General features: G+C 37.3%; 1 protein-coding gene across 3 annotated transcripts in view; it reads right to left on the reverse strand.

The window, feature by feature from the left end:
* The window catches only part of sh3d21 (SH3 domain containing 21), a 101,091-nt gene that overhangs the window by 51,420 nt on the left and 30,488 nt on the right, over positions 1 to 19,183 (reverse strand). For 2 of the 3 annotated variants that reach the window (XM_028819839.2, XM_051919092.1), the window contains exons 9-11: positions 17,889 to 17,987; positions 17,057 to 17,108; positions 3,064 to 3,093 (exon numbers count right to left, since the gene is read on the reverse strand). In XM_028819839.2, coding sequence (XP_028675672.1) covers positions 3,064 to 3,093; positions 17,057 to 17,108; positions 17,889 to 17,987 — 181 coding nt within the window. The remainder of the gene's footprint in view (positions 1 to 3,063; positions 3,094 to 17,056; positions 17,109 to 17,888; positions 17,988 to 19,183) is intronic. The other variant, XM_051919093.1, reaches the window with a different exon arrangement.

The following is a 19,183-nucleotide window of genomic DNA, read 5'->3' on the forward strand; positions in this document are numbered from 1 at the left end:
TATGGTGTGTGGCCAGCTATACAGTATAAGCCTCTTGTATAATTAATTTCCTTTATTTGCTAGGCAAAACCAGAATCAAGTGTTTCCCCAAAACAAACAAGTGGCATCCTTTTTTACTATCTAGTTCCCCTATTCCTTAAGTCACAGAGCTTTTTTCAAATGAAACTGCCTTGCTAACACTTTTCAAAATTAACTTATTGTTGAACAAGCTTAAACATACCAAGTGGCAATTTGAAAAGTATCACCTCAGAGTGGGTAATGTTTGCTTTATGTGGAGTCTAAAAATGCACCAACAGAGATGACAACCAAGTCTTTGCTGATGAGATGAGAGCAACTGCCATTTATAGTGAGATGTCAGAGATCAGTCTACTGTTCTTTTTGTTGTATGCAATTCCCTAGCATTTCTTTCAATTGTAGCAGCCTTACAGTCTCTATACATGCACCACAGCTTTCAGTGGTTTAAGTTGTGAAAATTAACAATCTAGGCCAGCTTGCACATTGGAGACATGAGATGTTTGTGTGTAGTTGAGATTTGTAACTCAACTGCACCAAAACCACACTTGCAAGAACAGAAGAGGAAATCATAAATCTATGAAGTCAGCCACAGATATTAATTTCCTACTAGTAGCAGACAAGTGCTGATGTCTGGTACAATCTGCTGCCCCCTCAGAAAATAACTGCCTAAAAAACATTTTTCCTTTGTGATGAAGATAGAGGACTGAAATGAAAACTAAATTAAATCGTCAGTTTCACTTCTACAGAGGTAACATGTTCTGCAAAGTATGCTGTTTGTCACACCAGAAATACAGTCATTGGGAAATAAGAAAGCAATTGCAGTTTGTGCTCAAGCAATCACAAGTAGTATATTGCCCCCAATGAAGACGAAAAGACACTAGAATCTTTTAAAAGTTAATTTAAAAGATTTTTTTTGTTCCATCCATATGTCCATTCCATTACAGGCCTGATGGGTAGTGAAAACAGTTTTGTAATAATGTCAGGCAAATGCAAGGAATCAAGCCTGGATTGGGCAGCAGTCCATCACAGGGCTTAATGATGCACACAGCCAGATTGGATCAATTTAGTGTCACCAATTAAACTACACTGCATGTCTTTAGGGTGTAAAAAGAAAACCACATTCTTGCTTTCCCTAGGTGCTGACATTTTCCTCCCACGTCTTAAAGAGATGCAAGTTAGACTGATTTGTGACTGTAAACTTGTCCCGTGTGAATGCCCTCTTGTGACTAATCTTTCTAGAACAGGCATCATTTCTCTTCTTGTCCTAGAGTGTGTATATAAACATAGGAAACTTCAGTTTCTGTATTACATCTTGCCTGAAGAAGGGGCCTGAGTTGCCTCGAAAGCTTGCATATTGTAATCTTTCTAGTTAGCCAATAAAAGGTGTCATTTTGCTTGGCTTTTCTCTACAATTTTAGGAAAATTGTTTGACGAGATCAAGCCATTCAGCCCAACAAAGCTTGCCAATCCTATCTACCTAATTTCTCCAAAACAAGATCAAGTTGAGTCGAGTATAGATCTCTGGGAAAAAAACTTCAAAATGTTTGTTCGAAATTGAGCACTCAACTGTGCCCCCATGTTCTTGATGAACTCATTTTAACATAACAGTCTCAACCCACTATATTAATTACACTCAGAATTTTAAAAACTTCTGTCATGTCACCTCTTAATCTCCTTTTGCTTAAACTAAAAAGGATTCACTCGAAAGAGGCCCCGAATATTCTGTTGTAACTCCCATCAGAATGAAGCAATCTGAACCAAAAAAATATGCTATATACCTTGACGTATGTGTAATCGATTGCATTATATCTGATGCTGAAAGTGGTTTCCGTTTTCTGCCAGACACATTTTGATGTGGCGCTCCATGTTCCTGCCCGTATCATCAAGCATCTCAGTGGGAATAGCAGCAATTTCATGTTAGATGTTTTCCTTCAAATCTTCCACAGTGAGAGGCCTGTTCCGATAGACTTTTCCTTTAAGCATACTCCCAAAGGAAAAAGTTTGGTGGTGTCAGATCCGGTGACCATGGTGGCCAAAACCCCTTTGAAATTACCCTGTTGCCAAAGGATGACTCAGTTTCTGCCATGCTCCTTTCCGATGTGTGACACGTTGCTCCATCTTGCTGGAAGCAACCTTCTGTTAACTCACGATCATCCAGTTGATTCTGACATCGCTTAAACGAATTGCTGACCCAATATGTTCGCACCATTAAGACGTGCTGCTCAATACTGTACACTACCATCCTGATGAGAAGTCGAGTGACTGAGTGAAGGGGTACAGGCGGTATGCACCCAGAGGGTAAACTTCGCAATGGCTGTCTGGCGCCTACCTCATCGCTCCGACGCAGAGGTATCCCGGCTTGTTCGAAGCTCCACATACTGAGGAGCACATTGCACGTTGTTTCGTTCAGATTGCTTCTTCCTTGTGAGAGTTATTAAAGAATATCCAGTGAAACTCCCCGTACTACAATCTTCCCTCATTCTCCTCAGTCCTGGAATCAGTCAAGTTGCTTTTTTCTGGACATTTTCCAGTGCCGCTATATCTTTTTAATAGCCAGAAGTAAGTTATAAAGCTTAAGCATAAGCTGCTTTGACATGTACTTTACACAACCTGCTATGTAGTGAGAAGTCAAGCAAAATGATGCCATTTATTAGCTAACTAAAAAGATTACAATATACAAGCTTTTCACGCAACTCAGGCCCCTTCTTCATCACTACATTAATAATGGCTAACACGGTACAACACCCTAGTACTACACACAACCTGCTACTGTATATAACCTAATATTCTATTAGTCTTCTTAATGGCTTCTGAACACTGCATAGAAGTTGATAGTGATGATTTCACTATGACTCCTAGGTCCTTTTCATAAGGTAAACCTTATAATCCATAAAATGGACAGAGGAGAAAGTGGATAAATCAAACATAGTATCTGGGCTCGATTGATCTACTTAACATCAAAATTTCAGCAAGGATCTGGAAGTTATTTTAAGGTTAAGTGGTAGAAAACAGGTAGAAAATGAAGTTTACATAATCTCGACTACTTACCAATATGCAGGCCTGAATCTGGTGTCCATCCTGCAAACAAACAAAAAAAGACACAAATTACAGGTTGGTACCACCTCAGGATGGATGGATGGATGGATGGATAGATAGATAGATAACTTTATTAATCCCAATAGGAAATTCACAAACTAGTGGGTAAATGTGTACATTAAAACTATTCCTTTAAGCACACGTAAGTCTACCAAGATTGTTCTAGTGACAATAGCATGTACAGTGGGACCTCGAGTCATGAACGTGTGAAATACGTCATGAAATAAGTAACAAACACATATTTTGTGACACATCTATTTATTTTTGTTCACATTTCATTAAACAGTGGAAGCTAACCTAACACGAACGTCTTGGTACACGTAGAAAGCGGGTTACGACCAAAAAGTTCGACAAACTTTTGCATCTGTTCACGACCACACACTCGGGTGACGAACAAGCCAGTTTCCCTTCCAGTTTGTATGCGCCGATGATTTCCGCACGTGTTCAGTCTCTCCCTGTGCATTCCCTGTGCAGCGAGCGAGCAAGAGAGAGAGAGAGAGAGAGAGAGAGAGAACGAGAGCATGAGCAAGCTAGCGAGAGAGTGAGAGTGCGAGCCCAAGCAGAAGTAGTAAACATTACAGAAGTAAGTAAGTAAACATTTAGTTTACTATTACACTGGGAATTGTATGGTATTATTAACTATTATTGTGCTTAAAAATCTTTAAAAAAATATAGATTTACATACAGCTTGTACTGTCTGGAACGGATTAATTGTATTTATGTACAATCCTATGGGGGAAATTACTTCAGGTCACGGCCAAATCGGGTTGCGACCAGAGTTTTCGAATGAATTACGGTCGTGACCCGAGGTTCCACTGTATTTCACATCTGCTGCTTAGCAAATATGAGAAGCCAGGCTTGTCCCCAAATCCTAACTTAAAGTGAAATGTGAAGTTTTGTTTTAAAAGTGTCATGCACATCATCCCTTTGGTCTTTGCACTTTTTAAAACAGTTTTAACTTTTCTGCACTTTATCTATTTAATCAAATTCTAAATATATAAACCTATGCAATGGTTGTAATGAGTTGGCAGAGAAATTTGATCACTCCTTAATTGTAAAGAACTTTATTAAAAAAAAGAGAACAGCTCAGGACTACTTAGCTATTAAAAACCTCACATCATAAACTATTAGAAATTAGAGACATATTCTTAGAAAAGTCTTTTAAATGTTTCCTAAACAAACAGAGGGCGTCAATAGTTTGTATGGAGGTGGGGAGCTCATTCCACCACCTAGGAGCTGCACATGAAGAGTCTAGATTGAGATCTGATGTCACACACAAGACACTGTTCACTAACAGACCTGACTCGGGTAAAGGAGCAAAGGAACTTATGAGTACCTCTATACACATGGGTGTTGACCCATTGACTGCTCTGCTGTAGGGTTTGTACTTAATGCCTGCTGCTATAGGAAGCCAATGGAGTGACCTGAAAACAAGGGTGACATGCGCCCATCTTGGCTGGTAGAATACAAGACGTCCTGCTGCATTTTGAATCATCTGGCAGAACATACAGTTACCACTAAAGAGCTGCAGCATTTGAGATGTGAAAGCAGTAATGTGTGGAACAGAACTTGTGCTGCATACTTTTAAGACTTTGTGGATATTATACAGAGTGAATTGGCATGAACATCCATCCATCCATCTATCCATTATCCAACCCGCTATATCCTAACTACAGATCTGCTGGAGCCAATTCCAGCCAACACAGGGCACAAGGCAGGAAACAAACCCTGGGCAGGATGCCAGCCCACCGCAGGGCGCGCATGCATGCACACACACACACACCCCCACACACCAAGCACACACTAGGGACAATTTAGAATCGTCAATGTACCTAACCTGCATGTCTTTGGACTGTGGGAGTAAACCGGAGTACCCGGAGGAAACCCACGCAGACACGGGGAGAACATGCAAACTCCATCTGGGGAGGACCCGGGAAGCGAACCCAGGTTCGTGCCGCTGGCATGAACAACAGTTGCAATATGATCAGTGAAGGATATTGTTTTAGTTATGCAGAATTAGGCAACAATCTAATAAAGATTGCTTTGTTAATCTTGATATAGAATAAAATTGTTTCATCTTAAATGACATAAAAGGAGATATAAATGGATTAGTATGTACTATACCAAGGTCCTCAGCAACAGAGTAACGCAGAGTTCCAATAGGGCTGTAAGCCAAAAGCATATGGGTAAAGGTGGCAGACACCAGGTCATACCTACAAGCCCAGGCAAATTGTAGAGTTTAAACTTTCAGAGGTTAGTGCAATGAACAAATTTAATTGTACTTACCAATGCTATTTGGATAGAAGCCATGCCAGCACCTGAACCCAGGACACCAGAGCTCTGACACAGAAAGGCTACCTTTTTTGCTCCAAAGGTGTGTGAGATAGGTTAATTGGTGACTAATTTCAGATGTTTGAAATTACCCTGTAATGAACAAGCATTCACTCTGGGGTTGAATTTATTGATGCCTAGCATGAACTGAGGAATAATACAATTTTTAGAGATTGTCTTTCCATTGTTTTTTGGAGGCTGTGTTCCTCATATTATATAAAAATCCAAAATAAAATAATCACCTCCTGAAATTTATAAATAAAAATACGCCATTGCTTATTTTCTAACCATCTTACTTTCACCGAATATGCTGTGAAAGCATTAGCTTGTGACAGAATTACCCATAACACTCTAAATGGCAGTGCACTCTCAAGTTTTTCTTCCACACTGTAAAAACAACCATGTTAGGTTGCATCTAGTTTTGCTTGGATAGGATCTGGCCTCCTTGTTACTCTGAACTAAATGTAAAAGACAGACTCTAAAAGACTCTGCCTCTGTTTGTTTCAATGTGATACAGAACAAAATTGTTTCATCTTGAGTGACCTCAAATGAGCTATAAATGGATTAGTGTCTACTAAGAAACTAAGGTCAACAGTAACAGAGTCTGAGCCCCAGTGGCAGCTGCATAAAAGAACTTGTGTAATTGTGAATGACAAGTTAGCTAAAAAAAAAATAAAAATGCAGTAAAGGTTAAGTGGTTTTTAGTTTTAATCTAACCATAACTCTGTCCTGTAAGAAACATGTTTCCTGGAGAAAGCTGGCAATCATTTATTGTGACTTACAGTGACAGCACAAATTACAGCGTCGGTGTTTGTCACAAAACTAAAAAATCATGTATGACAGGTTGGATCAGTGCCCCCATGTACCGCCCACTGTTCCTCAAAATGAAAATATTATTTTTCTCAATCTAGATATACAAGTCATGCTCTCAACATTAATATCCTTGATTGTTCTTTATTGACCAGTAAAGCTTGATTAAAAATTCTAACACTATTAAAAAGAATCTACCTAGTCACTAAACAGTACCCATATCTTGGACTAGAACACGGAGAGAAGTGGTTTCTTTCAAAACAAAAATTTGTGCACCTCATTTCAAATACCACTACAAATGAAAACCAACCTTTTTTTTTCTTGAAGAAGCAAGGGTACTAGTGAGAAATTAGGGCTAGGTCTAAGATTAGAGAGATAGCAAAAAAATGTCTCGGGTGCCAGAAAGCACTGAAGTGGTTCAGTCGTGTCCCGAGTTCAGATTCCAAGGTCAGTTGGCAGGTTCTTCCTGTGTCTATGTAGTGATTTGCATTTTTTTTGTTTTTTGCTCCTATATCCCAAATATGTGTTTGTTAGATTAACTGGTGATTCTAAACTGGCCGGGAAGAGTGTGTTTCTGTGCACATAAACCATCCCTGCAAAGGATTTGTACCAAGTCCAGGATTGGTTCTTGCTTCATGCTCAAAGCTGCCAGGATAGACTCTGACCCCCAGTGACTTTGAGCTGGAATAACCTAGTCTGAAAATGTTCCAGTATGATATGATGACTTATCAACTGTTCCAGAAGTTGAAAGAAGAGGGCAATATAATCAGGAAAGGCTGCCATACTTTATATAAAGGTTAAATATACTCCAACCAAATGGATTATTAACAGCTTCAAATAAAATACATTGACACATCCCTAAGCAAGGGCACAACAGACAAGGGGCTTAAATTTACATTTTTCATTTCCAAAACATAATCATAGTCAAGTAGCATTAGCCTGGGTACTATTTTGAAATAAGGACTACAAGAACAGTTTACAAAAATGATCATCATAAGCAAGGAGCTCTAAACCAAAAAGAACAGCACAAGACTATCTACTCTAAGCTTAGCAGTCATATGAAAAAGTTTGGGAACCCCTCTCAGCCTGCAGAATAATTGACTCTACTTTCAACAAAAAAGATAACAGTGGTTTGTCTTTCATTTCCTAGGAACATCTGAGTAGTGGGGTGTTTTCCAAACAAAGATTTTTAGTGAAGCAGTATTTAGTTGTATGAAATTAAATCAAATGTGAAAAACCTGGCTGTGCAAAAATTTGGGTCCCCTTGTAATTTTGCTGATTTGAATGCATGTAACTGCTCAATACTGATTACTTGCAACACCAAATTGGTTGGATTAGCTCGTTAAGCCTTGAACTTCATAGACAGGTGTGTCCAATCATGAAAAAAGGTATTTAAGGTGGTCAATTGCAAGTTGTGCTTCCCTTTGACTCTCCTCTGAAGAGTGACAGCATGGGATCCTCAAAGTAACTCTTAAATAACTCTGAAAACAAAGATTGTTCAGTATCATGGTTTAGGGGAAGGCTACAAAAAGCTGTCAGTTTCAACTGTAAGGAATGTAATCAGGAAATGGAAGGCCACAGACACAGTTGCTGTTAAACCCAGCAGGTCTGGCAGGCCAAGAAAAATACAGGAACGGCATATGCGCAGGATTGTGAGAATAGTTACAGACAACCCACAGATCACCTCCAGAGACCTGCAAGAACATCTTGCTGCATACGGTGTATCTGTACATCGTTCTACAATTCATCGCAATTTGCACAAAGAACATTTGTATGGCAGGGTGATGAGAAAGAAGCCCTTTCTGCACTCACGCCACAAACAGAGTCGCTTGTTGTACGCAAATGCTCATTTAGACAAGCCAGATTCATTTTGGAACAAAGTGCTTTGGACTGATGAGACAAAAATTGAGTTATTTGTTCATAACAAAAAGAGCTTTGCATGGCAGAAGAAGAACACCGCATTCCAAGAAAAACACCTGCCATCTATTCTCAAATTTGGTGGAGGTTCCATCATGCTGTCAGTCTGTATGGCTAGTTCAGGGACTGGGTCCCTTGTTAAAGTCGAGGGTCGGATGAATTCAACCCAATATCAACAAATTCTTCAGGATAATGTTCAAGCATCAGTCACAAAGTTGAAGTTATGCAGGGGTTGGATATTCCAACAAGACAATGACCCAAAACACAGTTTGAAATCTACAAAGGCATTCGTACAGAGTGAGAAGTACAATGTTCTGGAATAGCCGAAAATCATCGAAAATCTATGGGATGATTTGAAGCAGGCTGTCCATGCTCAGCAGCCATCAAATTTAACTGAACTGGAGAGATTTTGTATGGGAGAATGGTCAAAAATGCCTCCATCCAGAATCCAGACACTCATCAATGGTTATAGGAGGCGTCTAGAGGCTGTTATATTTGCAAAAGGAGGCTCAACTAAGTATTGATGTAATATCTCTGTTGGGGTGCCCAAATATATACACCTGTCTAATTTTGTTATGATGCATATTGCATATTTTCTTTTAATCTAATAAACTTAATGTCACTACTGAAATACTACTGTTTCCATAAGTCATGTCATATATTAAAAGGAAGTTGCTACTTTGAAAGCTCAGCCAATGATTAACAAAATCCAAAGAATGAAGAGGGGTTCCCAAACTTTTTCATATGACTGTAGCTACTGTGAACCTTGCATAAAAACTATTACCCATTTGAAAGATATTCATAGAACAAGAGTCTTCAAATGCTTCTTAAACACATTAAGGGGATCAGCAGTTCGAATGGAGGTGGGCAGCTTGTTTCACGAACTAGGAGCTACACATGAAGAGCATGGATTGTGATTTGATACCATGCCGAGGAGGTATCAACGGACACTGTTCAGTAGCAGACTTGAGTGTGAGGAAAGGAGCACAAGAACTTATAAATGCCTCCATACACATGAGTGAATACCCACAGAATACTATGTAGGCAGGAATTAAGGCTTGAACTTAACACATGCTGCTACTGGGAGCTAGTGGAGCAACCTGGAAAGAGTGACATGTCTTGTCTTGTATTTAACCAGCCATGTAGTTGAATTTCAAATCACCTGCACTGGCTTGGAAGCACATACAGGTAACTCTGCTGGTAAGTATGCAGCAGGACCAACGTCTGGACCTGCTGCATACAGTTAAATCTTATGAACGTTATATAGGATTAATCTACATGAACAAGAGACAGTTCCAATGTGATCACTGAAGGATATTGTACCAGTAAAGAAGAATAAGATGTCAAGACAACAATCTAAGACTGTTCTATTCATTTGAATTAAGTTGTTTCATCTTGAATGACTTCAAAGAAAGCTATAAATGGATTAATATTTTCTAAGAAACCAAGTTCATCAGCAACAGAGTAAAAAACATGATCCAACAGAGCTGTAGATCATAACCATAAGAGTAAGGGTGGTGGGCACCAAGGTTATTATAGTTAATGAAAACTAAAATCAAAACTGAAACTATTATTAAAAAAACATTTTCGTAAACTGAAATAAAATAATTAACAAAACCGAAATGAAAAACTAAAACTAAACGAAACTATTAAAGTAGCTGGAAAGACTAACTGAAATAAAATAATAATTTACTAAAATATTTTTAGTTTTCGTTTTTGAATGAATGTTTTTGCCGTTAGTCTTTAACCCTTGTAAGTTTTAACTCTAAAACAGAAATTCATCCACCAATAGCCACCCGCACATATTCATCCAGTGAACGACGGTTGGTGATGGAGGGCGGCTGTTCACACAGCATTTGCGGTGACAGAGCAGGCTGAGTGCGGGTGCGTAAAGTGTGTGAAATAGAAAGCGATTTACGTGCCACCTTTCTTTGTGCTTGTTGTATATCAATATGTAATTCAAATGGCTGAAATCAGAATGTGCTAGTCAAAACGTTTACTATATGGACAGAAAAATCATGAGTGAGTAACGATTCAGTTTATTTCTCAGGTGACTGCTTTTTATTGACAGCAATTCACCTGTCACTTCGCAAAGGAGAAATCATTTTTGCTCATGAAAAAATTTGACCTCGATATTTTGATGAATCTTGACATTATAGACCTCCCAGAGTCCAAAAATACAGTTTTTTAGAATTGTGTGTGTGTGTCTGTGTGTGAGTGTGTAAACACGATAACTCAAAAACGCAACTAGATAGATGGATGAAATTCGGCATGTGGATGTTACACCACAATTGTAGATCTGTATTAACTTTTGGGCCAAATCCATCACCCAGAAGTGGTACTTTACCTAAACACATACTCGTTTTTTTTTTATTCATTCAGCTGCAGAGTCCGATTTATTCAACTTTACTTCATTTGATTTGTTGTTGATAGTTCCTTAATGTACATAATATAAAAATATAATCCTTGTCTTGTGGTTTACTCCTCAAATATCCATCCCCATATCTGAGTATACAAGAAAGTCGAGGGGAGGCCACTCTCGGTTTTTGAAAATAAAACGGCACTGATCGAGAGACTGATTAGGTCATCATATAAGATCAGCATATTGTTACTTACCAATCACTTTTGCTTTAAAAACATCGTTTAACAATGAAGTGACACAAACAAAGGTAGGTAGGTGAAGAGAGTCTGCCAAGTGATGAAAAACTAAACATACTAATGGGTTTTTGTATTTATTCTAAATTTATTAATTTATCTTTTTTAGTTCATATTCACAACTCAAAATACCTGATATTGTGAAAGTAATCTATTAGCAGAATTATATTTTAAAAATATTTGTCTCCCTTTTTTCAATGTTTTTCTCTCTCTCAAAATAGATAGTTGAAATATCATATTCTTTTTGTTCTTAACATCAGCCTTATCATACATATTGCATCAGGGAGTTTTCCTGCCTTACATTCAAACCTGCCTGGGTAGGCTCCATGTTTCCTGTAATCCTACTCTGGATAAACAGGTTTAGATAATGTACTGTATATATTGTTCTTAATCTCAGATGCTGTCTCTGTTGTTTTATGCCTGTCCGTACTCCTATTACCTACTCCTGCTCTGCTCATTATTGGTTGTACTGTTCTTATGATGGGCTATTCAAGTCTCACTGCCCCTAACCTTGACACTACATGCTTGTTTGTCTTTGTTTCCCACAATACAGCCAGGTGGGGTCTGCACACTGATTCAAGTCTAAGAGCCCTATTCTTCCTAAGACCCCGTGATTTTCCTGAGAAAATATTTAAAAAATTATAAAATTGTGTAAAATTGTTCATATTTAGTATCTAGTTTTGATTATGCTCGTTTTTATCAGACAAAAACAAAACCAGATAGTAAACCATGTAGTGTAGTAAGCTTCCACTAACATTAAACTTGTATTCAAAGCTGTTAAGTGTACAGTTCTGTCTGATTGTGACACAAAACTAAACTCTGTAGGAGCTCCATGCCATAATTACTAAAACTAAAACTGAAACTAATAGTTATAAAAATAAAATAGAAATATCTTTGTGAAATAAAAACTAAACTAAAACTAAAAATACACGATGAAGGAAAACTAAAACTAAACTGAATTTCCAAGTAAGGTCAGAAAAAATATAGAAATAAAAACTAATATAAAAAGGCAAAACTATAATAACCTTGATAGGCACTAGGATCCATCTATAAAGCCGGGTGAATTTCAGAGTTCAAGCTGTCAGAATTAAGTGCAATGAACAGTTTTAATTGTACTTACCAATGCTATATGAGCACAGGCCAGGATGTGAACTCAGTATTCCAGAAAACTGACACAGAAATACTAACTACTGTTATCCAGTGATATGTGTTAAATTAATATTTCAGTTTAAAAGAACCGTTTTTGATGTTTCACTGATTATTTGACCTAAATATATAATTTATGCAAAACAGTGATATGAAGCATAAAATGTTATTCTGTAACTGCAAGCAGGTGTCTTTACAGGAAACAGTATGCGTTTATTCAGATTTATCTTGAACCCAGAAATGTTGCATAGTTAAGCACTTATCTGTGACATGTGATGAAGTAAAGAATCTAAGTTAGAGTTACACTGTAACACTTCATCTGTAAAATACAGAAACCTTTTCCTGTGAGTCAAACCATTGTTTTCTACAAACCTTGGAGCATAAGTGGTTCAACAGTAATGAAAAAAATAATAGCCGTGTCTACTACTATAATCTATGGTACTAATTACTGCTTTCCTGCACACATTGACTTATTAATAATGCATGGACTTATGAATGTCCATGGGACTGGGGGAGTTTTGTGATGCTGAGTTAAAATTAGGAGATGAGAAACATTTAATTCAAACAATTTCACAAGCACTATTATCAAGCTGCCACAGTACTGTGACTTATCTTTGCATGCAATTATTTTACTGAAGCAGAAGGGAAGGTGATTGTCAACTTTGTGATGGGACTTTTCTATAGTTCAATGAAACAAACTTAAAAAAAAAAAATACATTTTAAAATGCACTTAATGATTTGCCTGTGATTGTGGTACAAAACAACCTCTTTTGAACGTTATCACTAGCACTAGTATGATATCGAGTTTTGTAAGTGAATATATCGTTAGAGTTCAAAAGTGAGTCTGAAATAAGAAAAAATGTTCAACACAAATGTACCAAAAATCATTTCTTACATTAGGCTCGTTGGCCAAAAGACATCCTTCCTGATATTTTGGTAGAATAGCAGACATCACAGCATCTAACATTTCATCTCTGACTGTGACTAGTGGCAAATGTATGAATCCCTATACATTTCAATTCACTGTCACACTGACCATTTTTATCTTCAATCTGTGTTGCTAGTTTGACAGATCTGAAGCAACAATGGCACCAAAAAAAAAAAAAAAAATTAAGGCAGAACCAGGCTAAGCCTAGCTCCCACTGTGTTTTATTAATTAATTTTAAAGGATTCCTGAAATAACCATGAAATTCAATGTATCAAGGTTCCTGTGCTGTAAGTGCAGACCTGTTAACATATCCATAAGGCCTATTAGTAGCCGATGCTTCTAGCCCATGTTGACTCTCAGATGCCAAGCCAGTGACTGAAACATTACCATGCTCTATGTGTCTTTTGTATATACTCCTTTTATTTGTTTAAATATGTCTTTTGTTATACAATACTGAGTAACAAGTGTCTTGAAACAAGGGCGAAGTTAAGTACTTATTGAGGATAATGTCACTTCGACCCAGAATAAAGTATCACAGAAGAATATCAAAACAATTATTTCTCTGTATTTTGTTTTAAAATATTTGCTCTAGTTTTTGGAATTTGTTTTATTTTGAATAAGACTCGCTTTTGTGAAGTAACAAACTGTACTGGTTCACAAACAAAGTGCAAGCTTTGATAGTGTGCAGCATGAGTTGGATACTTAGATCAACAACACAGTGCTGCACATATTAAAATATCAAGGGAGCTGGAAAAAATATGCATCCTGTGAATCATAAAGCAGTGTCAAAAAAATGTGAAATATTCAAAATTACTAAATGTAACATATGGTTTGGCTGCGTATATTGGAAGAAAGATGTTAAAGATACAGCTACCAGGCAAGAAGAAAAGAGGAAGACATAAGAGGAGGTTTATGGATGTGGTGAGAGAGGACATGCAGGTGATGGGTGTGACAGAACAAGATGTAGAGGACAGGAAGATATGGAAGAAGATGATCTGCTGTGGCAACCCCTAACGGGAGCAGCCGAAAGGAGAAGAAGACGACTAAATGTAACATATGACTGTCGTATTGTGCGGGATGGGCAACATGCTAGCTAAGGCAATCAAATACACAGTGCATAAAGTCACATGCTTTGGGGTTACATTGGTTATCTGTACCAGTGTTTTTCAACCAGTCTGCTGTGGAAATAATACAGGGTAAGTCAAAATTATGTTAACATTTGATTGGGGGTAACAATTTATTCACAAAACATACTTCATATGTGCAAGATGATTTACAGGAATGTCTCAGTCTGTTTGCCATCATGTTCAACACATGTACCATATGTGGCACATAAAGCGTCCATAAAAATGGTATATAAGTATATACATAGTAGTCCCATTAGTGTTAACATAATTTTGACTCACCCTGTAGTGTAGTGCACTTGGGTCTGAACCTGAGAGGGACAAGCTACGCAGGAGGTTGAGACCTGTGTAAGGAGGACAGGACTACATGGAGAAGCTGGTATAAAAGCAGCTCCACAATCACTGTGTTACTTAGAGCACTTCGGATGCGTCTCCTGCCTGCTAGAATCCATTTGCTTGGGTATGTGATCACCAGCAAAGTCTCACAGGGCCAGTGGATAGTGGGCATACTCTACAAGCTACCTTCAAAGCAGAACGTGGAGGGCAAAGGGATGAAGTAGCTGGAAGATGCCACGAAAGTGCTCACTAAGTGCTGTGTCTGCGAACGCTGATCTTGGAGCTGCTTTTTTTTTTAACCAGCTTCTCTGCTAGTCCTGCCACTTTGGACAGTTGAGCAGATGTATGAGATATAATGAGTCAGTGGTTAGTAAAATAATGGTGTGCCTTGGGATGATTTGGTAAAAGAGGTAGGAAACACTGATCTATATGAAAATTGAAACCACCTATTTTTAGAAGCTTGACATAATTAGGCATTAATTTGGTGGACAATACAGTCAAGTAAAAAAGAAAGTACACACTCTTTCAATTCTAAGGTTTTACATATCAGGACATAAGAAAAAAATCATCTGGCCCTTAGCAGTTCTTAAAATTAGGTAAATACAAACTCAGATGAACAAAAATACATGATATTATTATTATATCACTATTTAACAAAAACTAAGCTAAAATGCAGAAGCAGTATGTGAAAAATTAAGTATACCCATACTGCTTCCATAGGAATTAAGAGGGTAAGTAGCAGCCAGGTACTGCTAATCAAATGCAATAATCAAAGAGTGACCACCTCTGTAAATGCAGATGATTTGGCTCTGGTCTGGAGCATTCAGGTGAGTGTTAGCACAATGCCAAGGATGAAATACATCAGTAATGATCTTGGAGAAGCAATTGTTGCTGCCCATCAATCTGAAGTAGTATTATAAGGCCGTCTCCAAACAATTTAAATTCCTGTGTAATTCCAGTGTTCCACTGTAATCATTCTACAGTGAGAAATATTATTCACAAGTGAAAAACATTCAAGATAGTTGTCAATCTTCCCAGGAGTGGACATCCCAGCAAATTCACCACAAGGTCAGATCGTGCAATTCTCAGAGAAATTGCAAAAAACCCAAGAGCTACATTTCAGACTCTACAAGAATCAGCATATTAAATTAAAAAATACTGGACAAGTATGGCTTGTCTGGAAGGGTTGCCAGGAGAATGCCTCTTCTCTCTAAAAAGATCATGGCAGCACAGCTTAGGTTTACAAAATTGTATCCGAACAAACCAGAAGACATCTGGAACATCTCTCCAAAGACCAAAGTGGAGATTTTTGGCCATAATGCACAGCACCACATTTGGTGAAAACCAAACACAGGATATCACAAACTCTTCATACCAACTGTCAAGCACGGTGGTGGAGGGGTGGTGATTTGGGCGCATTTTACAGCCAAAGGATCTGGGCACCTTGCAGTCATTGAGTTGACCATGAAGTCCTCTGTATACCAAATCATTCTAAAAATGTAAGGCCATCTGTCCGATAGCTAAAGCCTGGTCGAAATTGGGTCAAGTAACAGGACATTGATCTCAAGCAGAAAAAGAAAAGAATCAAGGTGTTGCAATGGCCCAGTCAAAGTCTAGACCTCAACCCAATTGAAATGCTGTAGCAGGACCTTAAGAAATCTGTGCATAAATGAATGCCCGCAAACCTCAATGAACTGAAGCAACTCTGTATAGAAAAGAGGGCCACAATTCCTCCACAACGATGTGAGAGACTGATAAAGTCATATAGAAAGTAATTTCTTGAGTTACTGCTGCTAAACGTGGTTCTGTAAGCTAGTGAATCATAGGGTGTACTTAGTTTTTCAAACATGGCTTCTCCATTATGGCTACATTTTTTTGTTCAATAAATGATGCAGTGGAATCTGATGTGGATTTTTTTTTTTTTTTTTTTTTACAGGTGACAGATAGATTTAAATAATTGTAGAACCTGGTAAGGACCATACGTCCTGATATGTAAAACCATAGAACTGTAAGGGGGCTAATATAAGAACATGCGGCACTCCTTTAATAAAGATGACAAGATGTTCAAAAGCAACTAAGCCTGCAAATTTAATGGCTTTCATTTGATAAGGTTAATGTCCACACAATACCTCCTTTAGAGTTCTTGCTTGTAACGGGGGAAAAAGAAACACCTGGAACCAGGCTGTCAGTTTCACTCTGTTTTCTGGACTTTCTTGCTGCTAGTGCAAAAGCCGCATAAAAGTCCCACATCATTCTATAATGTTTGAAGACTTTGAAAAATAAAACTGACAAGGTGGCAATGGTTAGGGCAGCTGCCTCATGGATCTCGCATTACTTCTCCCACTCAGTCTCTGATGCGCATTCTTTGATGTCAAAATGTGTTTTTCTATGGGTACTCCAGTTTTCTACTGATATACTATAGACATGCATGATAGGTTAATAGAGGATTATGAACTGTGTGTGTATGTGTGGAATCCCACCCAGGGCTGATTCCTGCTTTAAACCCATGGATCCCAACGAGTGTGAATTGAGTTAAACAGGTTTGAGAATAGTATATTACATTAAAAACAGACTAAAAGATGTCTGTCTATATAAATATATACACACACGTCTGCACATAAATTTATTGTCACAGTATTACACATTAATGGGGCGCTACACCCATATATTGAAGAAATTACCATATAAATATTCTCACCTGTCTTCTTTGCGGCTCCTTTCCTTTCTGGAGGTTTATGGTTGCTATCAGACTGCAAATTAAAAATAAACCAATAATTAAATAAATGTTTGTGTTTGTATGTGTTAGATTTGTGTGTGTATATATATATATATATATATATATATATATATATATATATATATATATATATGAGCAAAGGAGTGCAGGTGGGTGCACGCATGTGTGACACATCACTCGGTTCCTACAATTGATTGATTCTCTTTAATGCCTTCTGTTACATCTTCTCCATGGCTCTCTCTGAGCACTAGCCTGCTATAAATCAATTATCTACCCTGGTTGTGCTTCATTGTAGCAGCCAATGGCTACAATGTTTGCTCTGTCTATAGAGTAAAATCTCTTTCTACACAGTTTGTCATCAGCAAGGCTAATCCCAAAAAAACTGGTGTATACCCAACAAGCTGCTGCCTCTTAAACTTTGACATAAGCTGGAGCATGGAGAGTAAAACCTCCATTAACATGGGTAGCCATGGCTAGGCCAAAAATCAGGGGTACAGAATACATCAGGTAAGCTGATTTGTGTTTTCTATTAAATAAAAATTATGTATTTTAATAATTCTTGTCTATCATGGTGCTTGAGAGTTGTGATTTGTTGCATTTTGGTTGGCCATACAAATATGAATTTCGCTATACTGCATTAAATACAAAACACTGATTGGTTGAGAACAGGTGTCAACTGTATCACTTAGGCCTATGACGTTTGGGAATAAAGGATATTTAGACATGTAGAGAGATGATACCAATGAACAGGAATTACAAAAGAGAATTGAAAAATGAAAGGTGAATCACTTACCGAGACCGTATCATGAGGAAGAAGCATCACAAAATTATCAGGAAACAAGCCACATTTTCCATTCAGCTCTCCCTCCCACCATCCTTCATCATCTGTTGACTTTGCAAAAACAAAAGAGAAATGGAAATTTAGAAGTAATTTTAACTGGAGACCACATAGTTTAAGATGACCTATCAAACCATATAAAACAAATTAATATGTCATAATGTAATATGCAACAATGTCAGATAAAAACTAAACTAAATAACAAATTCTGAAAATAAATATTAAAAATATAGTAATATAGTAACTAGTGACAACTAAGGAATAAATAATAGTTTTATTTAGTGTAAGGGACTTGTTAAATTTATTTTTCAATTACTGTGTCATTTCTTAAAATAGCTGATTAATAATTATGAAAACAGCAATACTGCATAATATTTCTGAATGTATTCATAATATAATTTCTTTTGAGCTGGACTGTAGTTGCAGTGTTATCATATTGGCGGACTTCTGTATTTCTACATTTAGAGAAATGTGTGGAATTCCTTTTTTCTAACTTTATCACACTACACTCACATGCCACAATAAAGCATAAAGTTTTGTATGTTTGTGCATTATATACTATGTAACAGAGATAAGCAGGATTTACTTTTGATGGCTGCATGTATTCTAATAGCTGCAGGTTTTCATCCCAACTAACTTCTGCTTTAAATTAGACTCCTGCCTTAATTATGCAAGCTGTTATTTCTCACTTTCAATGTTTTAATTTCAATCCAAAAATTACATAGCTGGGCTTGTTATATGCTTATTGGAATGTAGCAAGCATTAATGTATGTTAAAGAAGAACAAAACAGTGTTTTTGTTTTTATCTTGGTTTTATAGATTTTTGTCACCATCACGATTTGTATTCCATTTTTCTAGTTGTTTTGGATATGTAGGCCAATATTTGCTAATGAGCACACTAGCAGGTCAGAAAACTGAAACAGCTACTGAAATTTCAATGTAATTTGCACTCATGTCTGCTCCTTTCATCTTTAATTTTCTTTATTAGAATACGATTAAGGAAGCAAAATCCACAGAAAAGGCAACTAAATAGAAAAATAACAGCAGAGTGTAAATCAATTAAAGCTAAGGTAAACATATTTCTAAATTTCATATACTGTACATGTATGCATTACCACTACATTTTTCTGAACAACAAAACTGCTGCATTTGTGCACAAGCCTCTAATCATTTTTGGAATGCAAAGTGGTTGTATATTGATGTTTGCCTCCTTTAAATAAAAAAAAACGATACAGTTGTACCAAAACAGC

The sequence above is a fragment of the Erpetoichthys calabaricus genome, chromosome 14 (assembly GCF_900747795.2).
Source record: "Erpetoichthys calabaricus chromosome 14, fErpCal1.3, whole genome shotgun sequence".
NCBI classification, from domain to species: Eukaryota; Metazoa; Chordata; class Cladistia; order Polypteriformes; family Polypteridae; genus Erpetoichthys; species Erpetoichthys calabaricus.